General features: G+C 37.1%; 1 protein-coding gene across 1 annotated transcript; it reads right to left on the bottom strand.

The window, feature by feature from the left end:
• Nucleotides 1-543: 543 nt before the first annotated feature.
• Nucleotides 544-20,239, bottom strand: PIP4P2 (phosphatidylinositol-4,5-bisphosphate 4-phosphatase 2). Its single transcript, XM_026061710.1, has 8 exons — nt 20,216-20,239; nt 18,688-18,769; nt 17,803-17,951; nt 16,334-16,440; nt 14,382-14,505; nt 8,392-8,444; nt 2,461-2,551; nt 544-1,381 (listed from the first exon to the last, which is right to left on the bottom strand). Exons 1-8 carry the CDS (start codon nt 20,237-20,239, stop codon nt 1,238-1,240), a joined length of 774 nt encoding a protein of 257 aa, XP_025917495.1. The 3' UTR covers nt 544-1,237.
• Between the last annotated feature and the right edge of the window lie 3,684 nt (nt 20,240-23,923).

Below are 23,923 nucleotides of genomic sequence, written 5' to 3'. Positions count from 1 at the left end.
GAAAAATCCACATTAATTTACCCATCTCATCCCATTATCTAAATTACTACAGTCATCTAAACCACTTAGGACATTCCTTCTGAATTTAGCAAAAACTTGTTTAAAACTATAAAGATGGGCAGTGCAAGAACTGGTCCCTCAATCCTTTGTGAATACATCATTAGAAAAAACTTTCTGTTTCCGTATTCTCTAAGTAAGTCAGAGCTAAACTGACTAGGTGTACTTTGATGGAATGACCCAAGTACTCATTTTCTCATTACAGCTGTCAATGTGAAGCTACAGTGACTCCCTTTGCAGTGACCAGTGCATCTCTCTCCTAAACAGGGAAAAATCTGACATGATCAGAGGAAAGTAAGTAGCAACCCATCACCACCTTATTGTCAGCTACATGACATTGAAGTATTACAAAACAAGTCATATGAAATGCTTCCCTTAGACCCTGTAAAGGAACTTGTACAAATAACCAGAGTTAAGTTCCATTATCCAAACATGGCTTTTAGGATTTGCCAGTTAAATAGAAAGAAGGAAAGAAAAGGNAAAAAAAGCAAGCCAAGTCCCAGGATCCTTGAGGAGAAAGCATTTATTCTAACTGAAATCCATCCTGGATAAATGGAAATTTAATTGGACTACCAAAATATTGCATCTTTCTACCTGAAAAATCTCAAAGCATACAGTGTTTACAAATGTCTCTCTAGCAACAGTGTCAGTCTTTTAAAGTACACTCATGAATTTCATTTCCTGAATAAGGTCACTATGATCTTAGGCAAAAAGATACAGTAAGCAGTTCAAGCAAAATGCTTATTGCTTAGGTTTTAAAGCAAGCCACTTTTATATAATTTTAGTTAAAATGTTAAGTACAAATGTGAAGCTATTGTAGAAACACTTATAAACACTCTTGCTTTTGAATTCTTACTGATCACCTAAAAAAATGGCAGACCGATTTTAACATAACAAAGGAAATGTAAAACTTAATACTGTCTGTTGGAATGAAATTCAACACCTATAAAGACAGAGTTGTGAACATGTAAACAAAGCTTTAGTATTCAGAGCTAGGGAATCTAGCAGCAAAACAAACTATTTGCATATTATGTAGTGCAATGAACATTTGTTCTTAAAGACCCCCAGTCTTAAAACTATTTTGAACAGAATGGAATCCTTACAGGAAAGGTTTTAAAAGTGTCCAGGATGTAGTATCCAGAATTGCTAGATGTTCATCTGCTATAATCTACCAATTTCTCTATGCAAAACTGTGCTCTGGATAACTGACTTTTATGGCTCCCCAGTAGCAGGCTCGAATGAGGCAGATTAAACCTAAGAGATAAGCAATAGCCCAAGAAACATATGTTGCATGAAATCGCCTGGCAAAATCTTGTGTACCAACCTAAAAAAAAAAAAAAAAAAAAAAAGTCAAATATACAGCAGTACCCGCTCTTCAGAGGAGCAAATTTTGTTAAGGACAAGCATTTCAGCACTGTCTTCACCCCAGTAAAGATAAGTCAGATATTTTAATCGCTTAATTTCAAACAATCATAGGATAATTGAACTTTGAAGGGACATCAGGAGGTTTCTAGCCCAACCACCTGCTCAAAACAGGGTCAACTTTAAGTTTTGTACAATCAGGTCCTGGGCAACCTCCTCCAATGCCTCATGGGAAAAATATTTTTATTATTTTCAAACTCAGTAAGGGTGTTTAAACAAAACAAAAACAAACACAGTGAGAGCCAGAAATTGTTTCTATTAGAAAAATTGGAAAATCCTTTGTAATCCATTTAAGCTTGCATTATAGCCTGGATAATTTTTATACTTAAACATAGTGAGAAACACACATATGAACATATTTCCCCATATCTAGTTTTGGAACTGCAGGGTAAAAAGTTAGTTCTAGTGACCAGTACCAGATGCTTCAAGTGGAAAGCAAGCCAGATAGTTCACTGAATAATAAGCTAATGCAATGTGAGCATTTTAATTTGTAAATAGTGTATTATCTGCTTTTACTTCTTATAGCTTGTACAAATTGTAAAGCTATATTCACATTTTTAACTCTTTGGAATCCCACTCCCTAAAGTGTAGCAATGTGTATTTCTGACTATACAGCAACGTGTATTTCTGGAAACCTGAAAGTTTTGAGAGCCCTAGCAAGAGCAAGATGTTCTGGTATTTCTAAAACAATGTTAAATCATTTTTCATAAAACTGATGTTTAAGAGATAAAGAGTCAGACTTGATATCAGGAAAATGAGAATCTCGAAGTGCCAGAACATTTTTCAAAAACAAAATTAATTTTTCTAGTTAACTGTGATAATTAAACCTATGATTTTAATAGGGAAAGGAAAAAATATATATATACGAACTTAAGAGGTTTTGCTCAAATGCTGGGAAAGAAGAGATGGTAATTCAGGGTAGCTCCTTCATACATGCACATCCCCTACATAGCTGCAAGTACACCATAGTACATCACTCACAGTTAATCCAACTCCAATGAAGATGCATATCATTCCAATTGTAATGTATGCACAGCAGCGTCTCCGTGGCAGTGCGCTTCCAACAGAAGAACTGCGAGAAAATAATTAGCATTTAAATTTGAAAAAAAAAAAAACAAAAACAACCCCACTATTCAGTCTGAATGGGAAAAAACAGAAGATGGCATACATGTATTAAGTTTATAAAGTAGTAGACAAACTCAACAATTATACCAAATAAGAAGTAAAAGACAGTCCACACATTTATTTAAAAGGGAACTATAGATGAAGATTAACAGAAATTTTAGTATCTAAAAATCTAGATATTTGCAAAGAGAGCAGTGCCAGACCTACAGTTTGAGTTGCTTCATAACTTCAACATAACTTATTAAAAAAACTGAAGCGTGTTTCACAACACATTCACAACATCTAAGTAACTGGAAATATCCCAGTGTCATAGCAATCACCTGCATAGTCTATTTCCTGGAATAATTCATTCAAAACCATTGATTGGCCAAACTCCGCCCAATTTCTTGAAGATCTCCCCCCCCCCCCCAAAAAAAGTTAACTGTTTCCTTAGTCAACTGTTTCCTTAGTCAGAAACATGAAAATCTTTCATGTTCTTCATGCTTCTAAAGACTAAAACTCTTTAGACACATTTAAGTCAGTTTTAGTAACTTCAAAGATGTGACAAGTTCTTTTTACTTTCAAATTTTCTTTTAGAGCTCTACCACAAATTAACTGCACAAATCTGCTGACAACCAAGGTAAATAAATCCCTCAGAAGTTCTGTCACTATCTGGAGTATAAACTCCCCAAGATAGACAACTATGCCTCTACCTGCCAGATTAAACAAGCTATTACAGTGCTTCAGACAAACAATGCAAAATTTTAATAAAAGGTTAGATTCTTCACTACATGTTAGGAAATTGCCCAGAAGCTCAGTATTGTTTGGCAAATGTATTTTGAGTTAGGCATTTTTAATCACATATTTTAATCATTTATTTTAATCACCTACACTGGTGAGGAAAATAGAAACGTGATTTAATTCCATTGAAATACAGTGAATATCTAGGTCAACTGAAAGGGGCCAGAGAAGTAGAGGTGCTTTCATACAACACATACTGCTGTCCTAGAGGTAGTTTTGAAGCATCCTGAAGCATGCTATCATCAATAAAGTACCTCCTCCCATTCTGGGAGATCAACATTCCTTTAGAAAATACTGGGATGCTTGGACTTTGTGTTCAAAGACGCAAGGGAAAGCCATTTACATCTCAAGATAGTTCTGTAATTTGTTCATCTAAAATATGTTGAAGAAAGCAATGCTGAACTATTCATCTGTCATATGACCGACCAGATTTCTAGCTTCAGTTAATTAGCCACATAGCAAGGCCTCATATGCCTAGCATATGACTAGAATTTTTTTTAAACATTCATCTTCAAAAGCCTTCAAACAGATTGGCTTAAGCAGCTTTACTACAGTATTATTTCTTTACAAGGAATTTCTAAAATGCTTCAAGAAAAAAGTCCTCAAGCTAATACACACAAGTTGAGCTTCATCTTGCAAGACAACGACTGACTATAGTGACCATTAACACACCATCTGCTATATGTTTTCAAAAGAAAAGAAAAAGTCATAAAACTGTTCTGTTTATTAATCTTCCAGGAGAAGTTACTTCATACCGAAAGCCTCACCATACACATCTGCAGTGGGTAGTGGATGGGGGATGGGAATTCCGAATTTGGGAAATAATGGTATCTTGCCACCTACAGACAGCCTGACCCACTACGCGAGTAAAGACAATTTTGGCTACCCCAAAGCCACCCTTAATACCTATGGCCATTCTAGAAGATGTGAAACGTCTGATTCCAAGTAGCACGAGGGAAACAAACAAATCCGGAGGTGCATACAAGGGGAAAAGGCAGAGAGGGCTGCCAAAACTTCAGCTGGTGAGTACTGAGCTTGTCAAATTGAACTAAGGTTCTCCACCTTGCAAAGTTTCCTAGCTATGTACTCAGAGCATTAATTTTACTAAAGTTGAATACTTTAAAATAAGCATTAACCAGCCAACAAGCTGGCAGAAGTGTCATATCTAATTCATCTGAAACATGCATTACGTTTACTGCACTGCATGTTTCACACAGAGACGTAGTTCATTTTGGGAAAGAGATCTTTACCTCTGGAGCTGTCCGACTCATGACCTTGTTTTTGCAACCATAACATTGAAACTGCCATGTTTATTTTCCATCCATATTTCCCTCAAGCTCTGCCCATTCCTATCAAATAAAACAGGCTGGGGTTGGGGGAGGAGATGAAATTGTCTCCTCCAATACTACAAAAATGAAGAAAAAAAGAATGGCTTTATTTAATTGTAACTGCTTTTTTCTCTCCACAGAAGGAGAAGTTGAAATAAAGATAGTAAGTTTCTAAGACCTGACAAAATAAATTCTGATGTTTTGGGATTGCCAAATATTTCATCTCCAGGCAGTGGTATTAACCCCTGGCCACTTTAGGTAGTGAAGCTTTCCTTTACCCACTCCAAACTACTCAAAAAAGAAAACCAAACTAACTTTGAGTAAAGAAAGCTGAAACCCAATCCCCAAATCTATGAACAGCAGCAAGCTTGACATGCACATTCAGAAATATTAAACTGGGGTCAAAAAGAACAACATTTAAAAATATCAAAAGATGCTGTTTTCATCTGTTGACTAATTAGGGTGAACTCATGACAAAGCCATCTGGACGTCAGATCTTTTTTCTGAGCTGCTGCTAAGAAAGCAAAGGCACCTGCCAGACCTTTGGGCAGCAACAGCAGAAGATATAAGAGACACCAAAGCCAATGTAGTTTGAGGTAGTAATCATAAAAGGGAAAAACCTCAAGAGAGGTTTTCCTTTAGGGTCCTATAGGCTTTACGATGCAAAGATGTTAAAAGCTCATTAGGGGTCTTCATCATTATGCCAGACCTTAAAAACAGTAAGTACATTGTAAAGGAAAAGAAAAAAAATTAATATACAGCTTGGGAAAGACAGCAGCAGACAAAAGTCAGTAATTCCCCCTTCTCCATCATTAAACAAGAGAAGGATTCTAGAAGCCCTCTCTAAACTGCCCACATTTTTGGAAACAGGCCAATAAACACCTGGGATTTTGTATTTGAAACACACAAAAAATATAACAGTGAAAACACAGCTCCCCCATTCCCAGGTCATCCTCTACACTACAAAATAGAACTATTTTGCATCAACTTACTCATTAACTGCAATTGTTCTGATGCAGCAGATAATGTGCAACTAACTGCCTGTGTCAGGCAGAACCAATACAAATTGTAGAGCTTTCATAAACACCTTAAATATATTGGCATGAGCAGGCTTGTAGTCCATTTCCAGAGAGAGTTGGACATTTACAGAATAAATGCTTTTATTCTGTGCATCACAACTCATTTCCTGTTTCTTAACAAGTTATTTTTCACAAACGACTTATGTGGAAAAATTAAAAAATTACATTTGTGACTGCACTGGTGGCAGGTAGATGGAATTAAAAAAAAAAAAAAAGAACAAGAAACTAAAGATACTGTTTCACCTACCATTCAGATAGAATACATGAACAAAAGAACCTAAGGCATGATCACTTTATTTTCTCAGAACATTACTGTTTCATTTTTGACCATCAGGTGTAATGAATCCTGACTCCCCCTTGCAATTCCAAAGAATACATTCTTATTAAGACCTAGTTTGTGACCACCTATTTGGTTAATGCAGACAACCTATTTACAGAGATTTATTGCAGAATGCATAAGAGATTGTTTACACATGCATATTCATACAGGTCTACAAAATTTAATTTTACCAACATATGTGCATACCACTGAGTGTTACATTCTGAAAGAAGAGACTTTTCAAGACCACCTTATCTTTAGGTTCATGAGCAATTTTAAAACAAAGTTTTTGAGAGAAAAATCTTGAGAAGAATTTCGGTATCTAGAAGTCTCAATAAATGTCTTCCTGAAAAAAATCTAGTGTTGCCATGATTTAAGGTGCCTTTTGCTCCAATCTGTTCTATCCTTTTTTCAGACACAGTCTTCAGCTGATTCAAAAGAAGGAACGAATGTTTCCACATTTGACTACTCAGCTACTAATGAAGAAAGCTGTGTGTTAATTTACTGAAACTGAACAATACACATTCTTTTCTGACTACAGGTACAGTGATTGAAAAAGGGTTGAAAAAAAGCAGTGGGTCACTGCAGCTGTTTATTCAATCACCATGAGTCAAAGTTCTGCTTCACCTACACTGTGCCCTAAATACAGGCCTAAGAAATGTTTATGCTGCTGGAAGTGCAGAACTCCTGGCTGTCACATCTCAAACACAGGAAGAGATCAAACAACCCATTCAAAGCTAAATTGCAATATTCAATAATTTGCATCCTAAGCCCAAGGACAAAAGGGCCTATTTATTAGAATTTGTTTTGTATTCTGCAACTCTTTCAGTTGCCAGTTAAGCTGTAATTTGCACAAATTATACTGCAGAGATGTTCCAGTTTTATTATGTACAGATAGCACGCTATAGATGTGCTTTGTGCTTTGAAGAAAAATGCTGAAAGGTCCTTTGACTCCAGCTAGATTTTAAAATACAACTAACATAAATCAATAGAAGACAGACCAAAAGATCACATGGTACAACTTCGGGATGATTGTTTTTGTTTTGTTTTGGTCAAACAGCAAATCATTTTGTACTTAAGGAGATTCAAGTAAAAGGGATAAACCAAGGTCAGCTATCAAGTGTTAAATATTTAAAAAATAATAATAAAATTAATTGCAATTAGTTAAAAAAAATTGAAAAGGAAAAAATAAAAAACCCTGAATGTAAAATAAGAAACCCTGCCAGTACCCTGTAAAGCAACATCTCATCAAGATCCTGAGTTTATTTGATCTAAGCAAACTAGAACATGTCCACTATTCCATACCCATTTACACTCCTGAGGTTAAGTGTATCACCAGACTGACTTCTTTATCAAATACTTCAGTAACAGATTTCAATCACTTTCAAAGGCCAGGCCGTGCTATGCCAACACCTAAAATACATTTATCCTAAGCCTTCTGCTTCCTGAAGAACCTGCCAGTTTTCCTCGAACATGCAATACAGCTATGGTTCTCCCTTCCCAGTATAAATATATTTGCTCCTTTAACTGGAAATAGCACTTGCCTATCAAGGGAAGGCAAATCTTTAAATAAACCAGCAATACAAGTAAGTCCTATTTCACACCCTGTGGTTGAGATTCCATACAAAATTAAGGTATGTTTGGAGCATAGCTTTTAATACCATTAATACTAAACAAACAAACAAAGCCCCCTGCTCCTACAAGTTTTGTATTCTACTTGAATTCTTCTCTTTGATGCAAGTGACATCTCCCTCTTGTTGAAGTAACGTCAAAGGAGTAGACAAAGCACAAACATTAAACAAGCTAACGCAGTAAGATGCTTAACACAAATTAGTTGAGTTTAGGAAATGAATGAAACCTCTTTTGAATTAAGAAAAGATTATTTCCTTCCCTTCTTTCAGAACAAGACAAATCAAGCTCTATTCAATTCAAACGTGACATCTGATTAACTGCATGAAGTAGTAAAATTTCAAGGACAAAAAAAAAAGATTCCAAGTTGTTATTTTAGCAACTCAGTTCTGTCAATTGTTAGCAGCTTACTTTTGCCTCTGACAATTCAATCAGAGCATTTTAATAAATGCAGGTTTGATTTGTCAAAGCTACTGATCCGTGCATAATGAGGGCAGAATTCATGTGCACATAACATGCTCTTTAGTCTTGAAATTCAGGTGAACATAGCAAAATAATATGTATGGCAGACATCTCACTCCAAAGACTTCTACAGAAGAAACTTTGGCAACATATTTAAAAGTTTATGTAATCTTGTTCTCAGAAAACTTACATTTTTTTGCAGTGTGGGCATTTTGCCAGTGTGTTAAACCTCAGTTCCATCCACTGTAAAAAGAAAAAAAAAAAAAGAAAAAAAAGTTGAAAAACTGGCCTGAGAAAGTGTTTGTTTTACTTCATGCTAAATGTCACTGTGAAAACATTTTGCTTCTCAGGCTTTCTCTGACTTGTTTCTTGCTTTCTTTCATAAATAAGATGCCCTTTTGTCAGTGGCAATTTAGGATTGGGCTTTCCATGTGAAAATTTCCCATGACTTGCCTTACTATCACAAGACTTGCTTGACGTAATGCGATTCCATCCACAGGCACAGTATAGGCAACACGATAACATTAATACAGTTTTTTTCCTCTTACTTTCAAGACTATGAACATACATTTATTTTGACACAGGGTGTTTTCTTTGGCACCATTAGACAGATGTATTTTCCCATCTTTCCCTAACCCTTGCATCACTCGCTAAAATTAAGTGTTCATAAAAAGGTTAAAGAGTAAATGTACCTACTTCCTAAAACATAAGTTTTATGTAAATAAAAGAACACTATTGGCTACTTAGATAACATTTTAAAGAGCTGACATATAAAAATATATATAGTATGGTCACAGCCTTCCATACAGAGACTGAAACCCATCTGGGATACAGCCTCAGCAAAAGTAACAACGTGTGCATTACCTTAAACAACAATACACAGTCATACATTAATTTTAAAATAGTGGTATTTGTTAAATTTCATTCTGTGATGATACAAGTTTTGAGCACCTGGTTTTAACATATTTACCTTAAACAGGGGGACAAGAATATTTCTCTTCTCTCTGCAAGTAGTTATACTGTAATGGCTTAAACTGTGATACAATTTAAAAACAAACCATCCATCCAACCAACTTCCCTTGCCACTTCCTTTACTCCAAGAGGGGTGAGGAACCGTTTAGATACTGAATATTGCTAGTACTACTGTCTCACAGGACTACATTATTTTCTTTTTTCTTGTGAAGTCTCCTTCCTCACATATAAAAGGCCAGGGAACTGCCATTGCCAATATGATACAGTACAGTTCTATGATGGAAGTACACAAATTTGGGAACTCTTCAGTTTCTGCTCATCTTTTAACAGAAAAGTCCTAGTCTATCAAGAGATGTTGAGGGTAGGGGGAAGAGATCATCACTATTTGCCCTAGTCCGAGAAGGGTATCAATCCAGTTCTCACTTTGATTTCCAGGTATGATAAGCAAGAATTAACAGTTATGGCATTCTGGTCAAATATTTGTGTGTATCTTGCTGGTGTTCACATAAAGAAGGACCCAGTCTAAACATGGGACTCAACTCTTCTCTGCTGCCTTTCCCAACTGGACATGGTTAGCACAATTTCCTGGTTGAGTATACACATAATTCTCCCCTCCCCTGATAAATTATGGAAGAGTCACACTACAAGTTATTAGCACAAGAACAAGCTATAGCACAGAATACTAATGCCTCCATTCAGATTCTCCTCATCTCAGTGAGAAATCAGAAGTCAGTCTACTGAAATGAGCAGTATTATTGTATCTGCTATAAACAAACAGATCCCATAATTGTACTGAATATAGGACCTAGACACATCACAGCACCATTTAAACACTGAGAATGAATTCATGATTCTACATACAAACCTAAAATCACAGGCTTATAAAGCCTAGCCAATAGAATCTTACTCGCATCAAAAAGCTTGTGTCCCATAGTATTTAGAGTACGTTCTCCAGCTTTTGAAGGTCTCCCTCAGTGTTTTTTACTTCTAATGGGATTAATTCTCCATTAGAAAGAACTCCTTTAATTTTTTCTGGTTCCAAAGTATCAATTCACACTACAAGTTAAAAAAAAAAAAAAAAAAAAAAGGCAACCATATAAAGTATTTGTTTACAAAGACTCAGCCAAACTGTTTTCCCGTAATTCTAACTTCTATTCGACCAATTAAATGCCTGAAACGAAAACTTCTGTAGTACTCCTCACCTGAGTAATGCATTTCATGGGCATTGATTTCACCTCCATATTCTTGCCACAGAAATATGTCAGCTATTCACATGCATCCATGTGAAGCACTAATCAGTTTCCCTTGGTTTTACAACAGGGGAAAAATGAGGTAACATGCAGTTGGTCAGTACTCAAGATGGAGACAGACCTCTTCAGAGATATTCTTTCAGCTATTTAGATAACAATTCCAGAAATAGACAGAAGCCTAATTCCAGGACTTAAATTTAATATCTTTGTAATTCAATTTTATTTCTGTACACTAGATTTATCTCTGGGTAGGCAACTCCACTTCCAAAGTTACTCATTATTGATTGTTGTATGGATTTTAAGATTCCTGATGAATTATTGTTCATACTTTTTAATTGATATAAAAATACACTTAAATGCCTCCAAGCTCCAATTTTTGTGGGAAATAACAGAAGCACTGATAATCTGTTTTAATTGCAAGTTACCTGGAAGTCACAGAAGCATTCTGTTTTAATGATTTCTGCAGACACAGGAAATATTTTCACAAGAAAAAGAGATGAAGTCACCTTGACAAGTGATTCAAACTACAAGAATTCACATCATGTTTGCAACACAGAAAATGCCCTAAAAAAATCTTATTTTCAAATAAATTCTAATTCTTGGAGTTTTGGTAGGTTTAATAAGTAGGTTAACCTCAGGTTTAAAGTGAGTACTTTAAAGCATCCTGGAATATAAGTGAAAATACTTAATCTTGTTTCAGGTTGTTAATAAAACTTGAGGTTACAGTTAGAGGATATTTAGCTTCCCAATAACAATACAAGAGAGATTTTTCTAATCAAAATAATACAATAAAACAATAATCCAAATCACTGACTAGATGTACTGAAACACTGATGTGAAGTTTGGGGAAATCTTAAATCTCAGCTGTGGACAAAGAAAAACATCAGTCAAAGAAATTACTGAAAGCTTGTTACATTCTTTCTTCCTTCTGAGGGTAGGATTGTTATTAGYCCATTCAGTACAAGAATTTGGGGGGGGGGAGTACATGTACACATATACACATACTCACTTACTGGTGGGTTTATACAGCTATACACAGCTGTCTGCCAAGGAAAGCCCGCCCCCACCCTCCCCTGGAGTCCTTTTGTAAAGCAAAACACCTACATTAAATTCTTTAGAAAACTGAGAAATGTTTTAATTTAAGTATTTCATTTAAGATTTGAAATTGATTAGTTCTGAAAAAGAAAACTGACAGAGCACAACTGACAAACTACAGTGCTTAGCCTACAGCCTGCGGCTTCCACAGCTTCCTCCTGGCTTGTCTTCCTTGAGGGTCTATCTGAAAACAAGATAACAGCAGGAAGATGAGGGGGGAGCCGGGATCACCCCTCTCCTGCCCATCATCATTTCCAAAGGCAGCTCAGTCTCATCCCTCTCACAGCCACAAATCATCACAGGCAGAGACCCCTGGGAGTGGGGGTGGCGGAATGACTTACTACTGGCTGAAACATTAACTCAGCCACAGTCCAAGTCCAGMAGATCTTAAAAAAAGCCAAAACCAGATCAGACTGCAGTTTATCAGGACAGTCAAATTATCACCTTGGCCTCCTTTTCTGTTATACCACTTTTTTCCATTTGTCTGAACTCCAAATTTGCCAGAAACAATGGAAACCTAAACACAGAAAAGGCTATCAGATTATCCAAGATAAAAATCTAATGAATAAAAATGCCAGTAATTATTGATAGTTCAGCTATAGTATCAGTTCAGTCCTAAGTTATTTCTACATTTGCTTACATCTTCCATCTGCTATTTATAATTAAACAAAACATTCTAGCATAAAACCTGTCCAAAATACCACATATTTAAGTAGTTATTTAAGTAGTACTTAATGATGCTCCATAGCGATGAGAGAATGCTGTGGATAATTTACAAAGAACAGGTATCAGAGTATAACACCAAAGTTGTCTTTCGGAACAAGAAGGGCGTAAAAACAAAACATCCCTAACATTTGTAGGGATAGGGAAAGCCCAGCCCATAATTATGCTTTTATATGGCATGAAGTTCCTTTAGAGAAGGTGGACAAATAGATACTCTTAGGAGACAACATAGAACAAGCAACAGACAATTTGAAGGTTTCCTCCCCAGTTTTTTTAACTGCCAAGTGAAGTAAAGGAAATACAAGTTTCAAATTTTCTAAAGATATTGAAAATTTCTTTCTAATGTACTATGAAACTGTAAATCAGTCTTGCTGGCAGATAGGTCTGTGAAGTTCCAAATGATGCAGTTTCCCAAAACAGCCGTTGGATCTGAAGTCACATGTACAAACACTAATTAGAAAACTTAGCTTATTAGGGCACAATCTGGTAGTTATGGGCAAAAAGTAGCCTTTACATATTTTTTCTTATATTATCCTAATTTTTCAGAGCAGAATCCCACCTAAGGAAGTTCATATCGTAAACTACAGCATTAACTTAGTCCACACTTACAGAAACAGAATAGGGAAACTAAGATACATAAAACATCCATACTTATGAGAATATCCAAAGATAGACCAAGAGTTTAGTAAGGAGAATTTGACTTTGTAACACTGACCCTTCCTAATAAAACATTTTTAGATTAAACCATGTAGTAGAGATGCTCTTTTGTGTTAAGAGAACACATTAAAACTTTATACCATAACTCTCTACAGTATTGCTTTTGCCTATGCAGTTTTAAAGCACTGCTAAACAACACTGTAATTGTGTTACAGAATTAAATTATGACTCTGTACCAGACTACAGCATTCACCCAGGCACCTAAGTTTGTAACATGCTATATATATAAAAAACAAACAAGCAAACCCCCACCAGGACCACTCCATCTCTCTCTAGTTACATAGTTATGGACTTCTGTTCTTCAGCAAGGATTATATTAGGATTAAATATATATATATATATACATACATACACACACATACTCACATATGTATGTATGCTTATATATGGGCTGAATTAATAGAAAGAATGTTTCTCAAGCATCTAATATTTTTTCAAATGCTACATGTAAATTCACAAATCAAGTTGCTATTCTCCTTAAAAAATGTGTCAAAGCCACCTTCTGCTCCATACATTCTTCATCTGCTAGAGTAGTTAAGCCATTGTTCTTGAAATTTTGCCTCACATTCATGGATCAGTGAGCAAGTCTATTCCATTATAAAACCCATCACAAGTAAACCTTTGTCTCACTATGGATATAAGCTAACATGGAGCACAAATTCCATCTACTTTCACGAGACGCACTTGAGACATCTCAGGCCCTTACATATCTTATAAGCCTTTGTACCAGGGACATAACACTAATGACTATGCAGGTCAGTCAGCTATACCACTTATCTTAGCCGTTTCTTAGAACTAACAAACCCAACAAACACTCTAGCACTGCTGAATGGTGAAGTTAAAGCTAATACACCTTCTTATGTACTGCAAAATTCAAATATGGCAGCCCCTTATTTATGTTAAAGGCTGCAAAAATGGCTTACAGCAAAATAGTATTTTTGCATTCTTTGCTACAAAAGGGGAAGAAACTTTCAGCCTCAGATATAAACCAAAATCTCCAGTCCCATAACAACTGACTGATACGCTAATGGAAAGAGCTATGATGAACAGCTTCCAGGGTCCATACGGCAATGGCAGAACCTGTACCATCTTAGCTACTGCTAAACGTGACTATCATTGCAAGTCAAAACAAAACCTAGAAGTATGAATTCCTTTTTCAGTACTGTCCACTCTCACATCTCTAAGAAATAACTCTGACTTTGAGCTTCATCTATCAATACATGGAAGGAACATTGGAAGTTTCCTTGAAAATGTGTGTGTAGATAATGAAATACCGACTATAAATCCATGGCAATATGCACACAGATGGAACTTTAGTTTCTTGACAGTACTGTAGAGTGAGGTGATATGCTCTTAGAAACGCTTACAATAGTTTGAGTGATAGCACATTTAAGTGAGAAGGAGAATCTGGTACTTTACTTACAAGGAACGTATTTCCACAGTGACCACATACCACTCTAGTTCCGTCTGGTTGAACTGGCAAGGCAGGCTGAGCTGGCTGCTCTTCTGGAATCAGCATTACTGGACCAAGAGTAATGATGCGTCTACTGTGTTAAGAACATTAGATGTACATGTAATTAAGCTAGCAAAGGGGAATGACGATGCATTTAGGCAATTAGCTCAGTCAGTCACTACCAAATACGTTACACTTCTAAATTATAATCTAATTTTTAAGCAGATGATGCATCCAGTTTGGTCTCTCTCATTGTCAGTGTTTTCTTTTTCCACTTTGAAAACATTTTCTTTCATTATAAGATCATCCATGCATGCCAGATCCCTGTAGAGATCAAAGACTCACGATCATATGGCAGAAACACCTTAGGAAAAATCTTAATATCCAGGCTGAGCAAGGCTGTGAATTGGAATGCACACATCTATATTGAAACAAGTAGGAGAGTAAGGATTCTTTCATAACCTAGCTCTCCTTCCCAAGTCAGATATTGCTTCTTCTCACACTACTAAAAATGAGTCAATGTAAGTAGCCTCTCTGAATTTTTATGGTAAAAGTTCCATTCAAAGGGAGTGAATTAAAGAAAAAAAAGCACTTATGTTTGACTAAACACACCAATCAATTTACTTTAAGAAAACAGAAAAAAAAGAAAATCAAATTTTAAGTATTCCTTTTTATGTTTAATGTGTTTCCAATTTAATTATACAATTTGTCCATCAAAAAAATGACAGTACACAAATTAAGCAATTCAGAGCAGAATGAGGATCAGGCTTCCTGGTATGAAAGAAGTGAAGGGAAAACTAAAAGTATCATTTAATTTGCACTGCATCTCTCCCCATATACAGCAAAATTTGTGGCCTGTGCGGCCTTCCTTCAGGCTGAAGCCTTCTATTTAGGGCATATTCCTCAACTCTCTGCTTCAAAGTACTGTGATTTTGCTCATCTTCCACTAAGCCAGATACATAGGCTATCTTAGGGAAGCTGCTGAAGAGACACATACTTTCAGGAAATATTTTAATAAAACTGGGGAGCTTCAGATTCAGTCTTGTTACCAACCATATCATGCATTACAACTGAAGTATCTCATGAACACTTTTTGAAAAGATATTTGCAATTTTTTTTATGTTTTTCCAATACTGCATTAGTAAAAAACCCTCCCCATTCCCTAGCCCCAAATCTCATGCAATGATCCAAAACTAGAAGAGCCAACAGGCTGGTGGCTATGGCACACAATGTGATAGAACTTCCACTCGAGTATCTGCAGATCCAGCCCTCGCTTCAGTTTCTCCCATTAGTGCTGCACCACTTAGAACCAAATTACTCCTAGCTCAGTGGGATCTTCAGCGCTATAAGCCCAATGGTAAGAATGCTCACACTGGCAATTGCATTTGTCTCCATTATAGCAAATGGGTAAACTAAAGTAAAAGATTTGAGAGGAGAGATGTTACCTCAGGGTAACAAAGAAGTGAAGACAGAAATGAGGCCAATCTATTGCCCCTTCTCTCCTTTCATTCTGAAATCTTTATTCTGAATGAGGCAGAGAGAGCAACCTGTGCATTTACAGCAATTAACTCTGTAGGAAATTATGAACGCTACTTCCCAAAAGTGAGAAGTGGTTTTCTTCTCTGTTGTTCTTTACATCATGTGTTCCTTATACAATATCTAATAAATGGAAAATACACAATTGAGACTATCACTAAATACAACAGAAGAACAGTTAAGTTTTCCCTCTTTGAGGAAGTTAATCTAAAAATCAAAATGACACCACCACTATCTGTCTATGCAGTAATTCCCTAATGCTCTGTTAGTGTCTGTGCACAGCTCTGCTCAGGCTTGAATCTTTTCTAGTTTTAAATATTCAATGCATGGTGTGTCAATGCTTTAAAGAAAATGATACAAAGCATTTACAGTTTGTTTACTCTTACCAGTTTGGTCGTGGACAACCTATTTTCCGAGATGTATCCTTACAGATAAGGAGACAATTACATTGACATCTAACATACTTCTTCCCTGAAGGAGGGTTTTTGATTGGCTAAATGAAGAACCACATAACACACATCAGAAGTCGTAGCAATTCACTTTTTCCATACACCCCCCCCCATAAAAGTATAAACAAAACACAACAACTTACATGACAAATTTATATTAACAGAGAAATACAGTTCTTACAGAAGGAAACCTGAGAGTCAGAATAAAATTGAAAGTTTTCTCTCTCTCCCCAAAGAAAGAGAAAGAAGATGCATATTTTCTCACCAGAACATCTTTGGCAACAAACAAAAGATTCTGCATTAATATTTTAGCAATAAAGAATTCAAGTCTTCAGTATAGCTCTTTTCAAATGTAAGCTTAAGCAGTGATATATTTTTCAAAAAACAGTTAAAATATCAAGAAAGCCTCCTTGCCTGGTACAAGGACTTTATTCAGAAATAAAAGAACCAAAGTCTGGCTCACAGTTACTAAGAGAATATGCAGACATTACTGAACTGTCACCTTATTTTAAACTGTACTGAAATTGTCTTCCTCAAAGCTGGGAGTCAAGTTTCTGGGTTCCTTTCAAACAGGAAAATCACAGCTCTCAAAAGCTGTACAATCCTTTGTTTGGCCTGAAACATTATATATTGGCAAGAAAAGTTCTCTACTCTCACTTCTCTTTTAAGTGAAAAACATTTTCCTACGGATTTAAGGCTTCTTGTTCTTTGAGTATGATTAAAAGTTGTTCCTTTCCATAAATTACAATCCACTATTTTCCATGTAAATGCCCCCAAATAACTGTGGAACACCGCAGTATCAGATCCCAAAACTGTCAGGCAGAAAAACTAGAAGGATCTCAAGAGCTAAAGACTTGAATTAAGAAGCAGGTGGTGGTGGCGGGGGTGGGGGGCAGGTACAAAAGGGCCTGTAACCACTGCAGTAGGCGGAACAAAACCTACGATTCCTATGTTTTAAAATTATCATGCTATGGTTTGTTAGCATCCTGACAAATTGATTGAATGTATTTCAGGAGGAAAACACAGCTCCAGGGGAATATGTACGGGTCAGGCACTTTTGTTTCTCCTACTCTTAAAAATAATTAAATTCTTTATTTCTTTCACCATTCTTTACATATGAGTAATTACTTAAAATCTTTGCTTTTTATCCTCTGCCTCAGAATGAAACATTTCAACCAGTAAACTCAATAATATGAAGATTTATTCTAGCTGCTTATGATCATCCTTGGGCTAGCAATCCTTGAACTTGCATGCTAGCACACTAACAGTTGTACTGACAGATCCTTTGTAGGGATGTCAGTGAGCAACTCACCCTTTGCAGGTAAGGACATGAATTCCAACAGCTACACAGTTCTACCTTTCCCCCTTCCCTCCACAAAAAGAAAATGCTAAAAATCCATTTTTACCGTAGCTTCATTGCAAACTGTGCACTTCACAACATGTTGGTGTAGCTTGCCATCCAAATTGATTAGTGATTGGCACACGCGGCAGTTTATTACAGGAACACCACTGGCATCCGGACTTGCAATTGCAGTATATGGAGGTGGAAGCTCTGCTGCAAGAGATCATGAAACCTCAGCTGAAAAACCAAACAGGGAATCCTAAAACACCATAAACAAATATAATCTCTAAAAGCCACAACCTTAAAGAAAAAAAAAGTTAGTGGTTAGTATAAACATAAGACAAATTTAAGCTTACTTTCCCCTCCCTCATAACCACTATGTAATGGTACATCAATCCTAGTTCTACATAAAGTATATCAGCAATATGAACACTCCATAAACTGCCCCAGAAAGGCAGATTAGTTGAAAGGCTCATCTCTGCAACCCTATTTATTTTTAAACCAACTTTTAAGAAGTTTAGAAAGAAAAAAAGAAAAAAAAAACACCACAGATTAGCAGAAATCAGAAATTGGCTTCTGAAGGAAAATGGAAGATTAAACAAGATATACATAGTCCAGGTAGACAGAAGAGTCATAATCAGCCATTACAAACATCTGGAGAGACTGATTCAAAGACAAGTGTGTATAACAGCACCCAATAGTACTGTAAGAATACAGAAAAGTCCTATGAAGTTAAGGAAGTAACGTATGGAAATGAATAGTTCCAAAAGACCAAGGTATTTAGCCTCAACTAGCATTTGTGCATATATTGCATAATTAACAGAAGTCAGGACTCTGAATTTAAAAGAGCAGAGATGAGTGCATATGCAACAGATCCTGCAACAATCCAGGCCAGGTCTTTGATGGAAGATGACAGAAAATGCTTCTTTTTTGAGGTGCAACAGATTACTGTTATCTTGAAGAAAGAAGCTGAGCTGAACCTTTAGAGCTTCTGCTTCTAAGGCTTCCAAATATTTTTGTTGACCAAAAGTCTAAACATGAATGCACAAGGTTTTCAGTCACTTAAAACAGATCAAGGCAATGGAGAAATGCAACGCCTTAATGTCCCTATGGAAGAGCAGATTTCATCTTCACCAGTCTTGAGTCCATGAAAGGCCAGGAAGGAAACATTCAAAAATCTTTCTAAGTTTAAGAATCCATGGAACATAAACAATTCATCATATCAAACTCTTAAAAGCTGATCAGCACAATTATTTGTCATGTAATAGCTTAGGGCTTTATTTCATCAAGAAGCTCAGGGTTCCTCAGGTAAACAAGTAAGAAGTGGGCATATGGTACAACGGAGACAAGTCCAAAGCTGCAAAGTATTATAAATGAGTTGTCTAAAGAAAAAAAAAAAAAAAAAACAACCTATGACCTACTCAATAAGCTATTTTGTAATTGCATCCAAAAAGCCAATAAAAACTTCAGACAAGCAATGAGAGATCAGTCTTCCTTCAGTTTACCAACAACACTGAAAAAAGCTGAGTCTGGTGGAAAAAATTCACAAGCTGCTATCAAAGCTGACAAGCCCAAGCATTAAGTTTACATCTATAAAGAAACACCCATTGGTCCTTCACTCTATTTTAATGAGAATACTGGAGAGATTCAAGAAACCCAATCTGTCCTTAGGATCCAAAGATTATTGCAAAACTTTAAAGCAACAGTATTATTCAGCATTCTTTCTCTTTGTTGCTTGCCATATAAACTATCCAGATCAGTACTTGGGTTTAGCTCACCAAGGCAGAAGCAGAAAGGTGGACATGTTGAAGAAGTTTGGCAACTGGAAGCATTCCCAAGCCCATTAGATCACCATAACTGCATAAAACATAACTGCATAATATGCAGAAAACAGTTTTGGAATTTGGACAATTGAAACAGCAGTTCTCAGCTATGAGCATGAAAGTTAGGGTTGCTGCAAGGGTTTTTTCATTTTGGCCATAAGCAGGCTGCTTAACTGTTCTGGTCTGAGCAAACAGTAAAATCTCCAACTACAGGAACAGGTAGCCATAAAATAAAAAGCATGTCCAGCGGACTAAATACCAAATTCTCTGTCAGTAAATTCCTACAGTTCAATCCCAGCTCTGAGACCTCTTCTCTGAAAGGCTGCTATCCTGTAATTGAACTTTGCTTTGTTCTCTCTATTTCATGGATGAGCTTTCAAATCCTATCAGCTGGGCACAGGGCAACTGTATCTAAAAAAAAAGAAAGAAAAAAAAAAAAAGCAGGCAATAAATATCTTTAAGGATACTAGAATGTAAAAAAAGAAAAACCCCAAACCTCTGAGCCCTTCAGCTTTGCATGATCTTGGAATACTTTAAGTATTAGCAAGTGTATATACAGATTTCTAGATATGTAAAAGATTCTACTTCCACTTGCAAGTGACAACTCTTAGGTTTTTCAAAACTGGTCAAAAAGGTGTATGAGCGCACACATACACTCAGTCTCTTCTCCAGCGTCATCCTGGAGCTGCTTGGCTCCCAGGTAAGCAAATTCTCTATTGCTGTCCTGCTGTCTCAGCAAGTTTAAGATACCAAGCAAATAACACCTGCTTTTCAGAGTAGTGCTGCAGCAAATAACATTTGCTACACTACAGAAAGCCTGAGGTATCTTGGCATGCAACCTTCAAACTTAACAAAAACTTGCATTTGGAAGAGTTCCAAGAATCAAACCAGCAAAACCCCCAAAAGTTAAGTTAAATAAAATTATACTGGGGGGTAAAAAGGAGAATAAAGATTTTCCCCCACCATTTGCTGCTCATTAAATAAGTTGTTAATAAAAATGTTGACAGCTTTCAAAGCACCTTAATATATGAACCTTGGTATGTCTTGACAGCTTAAATCTCAGGCTAAATACAGCATCTATAATACAGTTCATAAAGGTCCATCATGTTGGATGTGACTGACGGTAGGCAAGTTTCACTTATGCACCATAGGTCTCAGTACAAACTCAGTGAGATAACTGTATGTCCTGCTACTGACATTCCAGTTTACAGCTGTATTATCAGTTTGTTTCTTCTCGAGAAACATAATAGTAACTGGATCAGCAAGAGTAGCAAAATGCCCTGCCACGCAGTACATCTGACTCTAAGCTACCATTTCACACACCCCAACACCCCTCACAGGATAGAGACGCTGTGGAAGAAATCACAATTCAACCTTAGAAAACTCTTGAAGAGCTTGCGCACTTTCCTCCTCTTTGATATGCAAAAAAGCAAAAACTACAGGGAACAGCTTTGTCAGTTTGCCTTGGTCAAAGAGAAACTAAGTGACACAGGACCTATACAGAAGATGGTTTTGTTTTTGTTTAAAAAGAAGAAGAAAAAAATCTTTGTCTTCTCTGGGGGTGGGGGAGGAGGCAGGGGGAGAAGGAGGTGGCAGGTAAGGGAAGTTAGTGATCTATTTCAGTGCCTCCCTTAGTTCACACTAATACTGTTTTATGGGCAGACAGGCTATCAGAAACTGGTAGTTAAGGACTGAGAATAGAAGTCGATGAAAAAGCTTGCTGTATAATGTAGAACGAGAAAGCTGAAAAAAATCACTCTGTACTGGAGGCAGAGTTGATGGTCCCACCCTTTGTTTGCACAAGAAGTTTCTTAAGCATTGTGCCCTGGGACGACATCCAAGCCATCTCTTCTTTCTTGGCTCCACTACTAGGAACACCAAACCACTCACTACCAGGATTCAAAAGCATCCAAGCATCCACCACCTCACATTGAAAAGGGTCAACTGGATCTCAACTGCAGCCCAACAAGTGAAGAGGAGATGACCTCTTCCAAACCATGGCCTCCCCAATTTAAAGCTCGGGATTATGTATTTGGCAAGGTAGATAATTGCAAACATGGACATAAATCTGTACATTTGGGTGGTAGTTTTGAGTGCGGAGGGTTTCTTCCTCCTTCCTCTATCCCTCCAGCTCCACAGTGTTAGCTAATAATAAACAGAAAAGTGCTGTGGAAAGGGGTTTTAAAAGTAAACTTCATTTCCCCTTGAGAATGCTTCTTCTCCCTAGACCTGACGCGGGCTTGGGAGAGAGATAAAGACTGTCTGTTAGCTAAAAAGACTGTCTAGCTTGTGTAGACAGGGAGTTGCTAAGGATAACTGACAGATACAGAGCAATGAAGCTAGAGCTACGTAGTCTCTATAATACTTTTGCAAAACAGAAGGGGAATTTTTAGACTGGCATATATGAAGTGCTGCTTGTACAATTGCTTAGGACCGATTAAGCAAGAGATTCTAAACTTCTAAAAGTATGTCTGACATTTAAGAAAGCTCTACAGTTCCTCCTCCATTTTGAAAACAAGGCCACTTCTCATCTCAAGCACTTCACTTCCTCACTTCTCTGAGGGAGGAAGTACCACCTGTGCCAAGTTAGTTAACATGAGTTATAGATATTCACCAGAGACACAACAGGATACAACCATTAACTGAAGTGAGCATTTGGGCCAAACATTAGTCACTGATCTAACATATTTTCATTACTTATTAAATACATAATGACTTTTAAAATAGATTGAAACATATACAACAGTATCAGTTACAGAGTAAGGATTCCTAAGAATAAAAGTGTTGAATAGGAGAATTTCAATTAAGGTTGATTACTGAATTTAAAAAAAAAAAAAAAAAAAAAAAAAAAAAAAACCACACTTAAGGAGTGAAAGCAATCTTACACAATTTGAGGGGAACAATAACAACAACAACAAAATCTAATCTCTGCTGTTTTTCACTCTGATATTGGTTTGTGCAATTCAAATGTTAAGTGAATAGTCAACATCAGCTACAGCACTAAAAGAAGTACATTTTCATATCAAGGCATAGAGACCCAGCTTCCATTAGTTTAAATATTATTCAAAACACACAGAAGCTCTCTTGTAGCACTTCCTTTAGCAGTCACATCTACAGTGTTTTCATGTATAAATAACTTATTTTGAAATTGTTATGTAGAAACAATGCATACATACATATCTATTCACATACATATGTAACAAATCTATACAACTACATAAAAATCCTTAAGTACCACCCAATCCACTAGAGCCAATAAGGGCAGAACTGTAATCTTACATTTAAAAGGCTACTGCTAGTAAAGCTACAATAATCTTATTTAGTCTTAACTCTCAGCCCCCCCCCACCTTTTTTTTCTCCATTCTGCTTTGTTTAAAGAGTTTAACTGGCTCAAAAGAAAGATTGTATCAATGTAGTTTGTAAACTACAGCTTCATAAACCTGGTCATTTTCACATACTGCTACCTCCTAATCTGCATTTTTAAAGTAAAAATTTCCCTCTACTACTAAGTGTTCAATATTCATCAGAAAGATGATTTCTGTAAGCCTGGAAGCTTAGTACCGCAAAATGAAGTTATTATTCCAGATTTGCAACTACTACTTGCTTCAAAAATAAAGCTGAAAACACCCATGGCCTTCAAATCAGTTTGCAAGGGCATCCTAGTATTTTGGACTTCAAGTAACATACTGCACAGAGCTACCGCTCAAGTCCGATGGCCGGAATAAGAACAGATCAGCTGGTACCGCCACAGAGTACTGATGAGCGCTAGAGACGGAGCAGAGATGCTGTGTACTGCTTGTTCTGCTTTGACTTTACATCATGCCTCTACCAGTAACATCCTACAGCTTACTGCATTGAGTTTGGCTGTTAGTAGTTAGGTATCTTTTGCCTAAATCCTACTTCTAATTAACAGAACTGAGGCCCAACAATTACCTTGCAAGCTCCAACATGTGATTAGTTATAATAACTAGACGGGTTCAAACTTGTTCTGCAACTGCGAACAACTTTTTTTTTTTTAATATGAAGAATTCATACTTGAATTCAGCAAGCGGTGCCGCACAGGACCTGCCCTGCTCCTTTTCGGCACGACCTGCTGTGCCCAGCCTCCCCCGGCCAGCGCAGGTGCCGCGGGGCAGCGCGGCGCAGGGGCCCCTTCAGCGCGGCACCCACTGCCCCCGCCCCGGCGGGCCCCGGCCTGCGACGCGCCGCCAAAAACAAATAAGAAGGAAAAGCTAAACGCCAGGAGACAGGCGCCGCGGCAGCCCCCGGCTCCGCGGGGAGGAGCCGCCTCCTCCGCCCCTGATTCAGCAGGGCCGGGGCGGCCAGGCCCCGCGCCGCCGCCCGCCGGGGCGCCCCGCAGCG

The sequence above is a fragment of the Apteryx rowi genome, unplaced genomic scaffold (assembly GCF_003343035.1).
Source record: "Apteryx rowi isolate R43461 unplaced genomic scaffold, aptRow1 scaffold_184, whole genome shotgun sequence".
Lineage (NCBI taxonomy): Eukaryota > Metazoa > Chordata > Aves > Apterygiformes > Apterygidae > Apteryx > Apteryx rowi.
Note: the sequence above shows the minus strand (reverse complement) of the source record. Positions and strands in the feature narration are given on the sequence as shown.

Bases quoted from the DNA above. Each gene is read 5' to 3' on its own strand.
- PIP4P2 (XM_026061710.1), bottom strand. From the start codon at position 20,239: ATGACGCTGGAGAAGAGACTGAGT. The intron at 18,770-20,215 runs GTATGTGTGCGC...ATTCATGTTTAG, and splicing joins CGCTGGAGAAGAGACTGAGT to ACTTTTGGTCAACAAAAATA. The intron at 8,445-14,381 runs GTAAGTAAAGTA...TTCTTTTTACAG, and splicing joins ACTGTGGAAATACGTTCCTT to TGGATGGAACTGAGGTTTAA.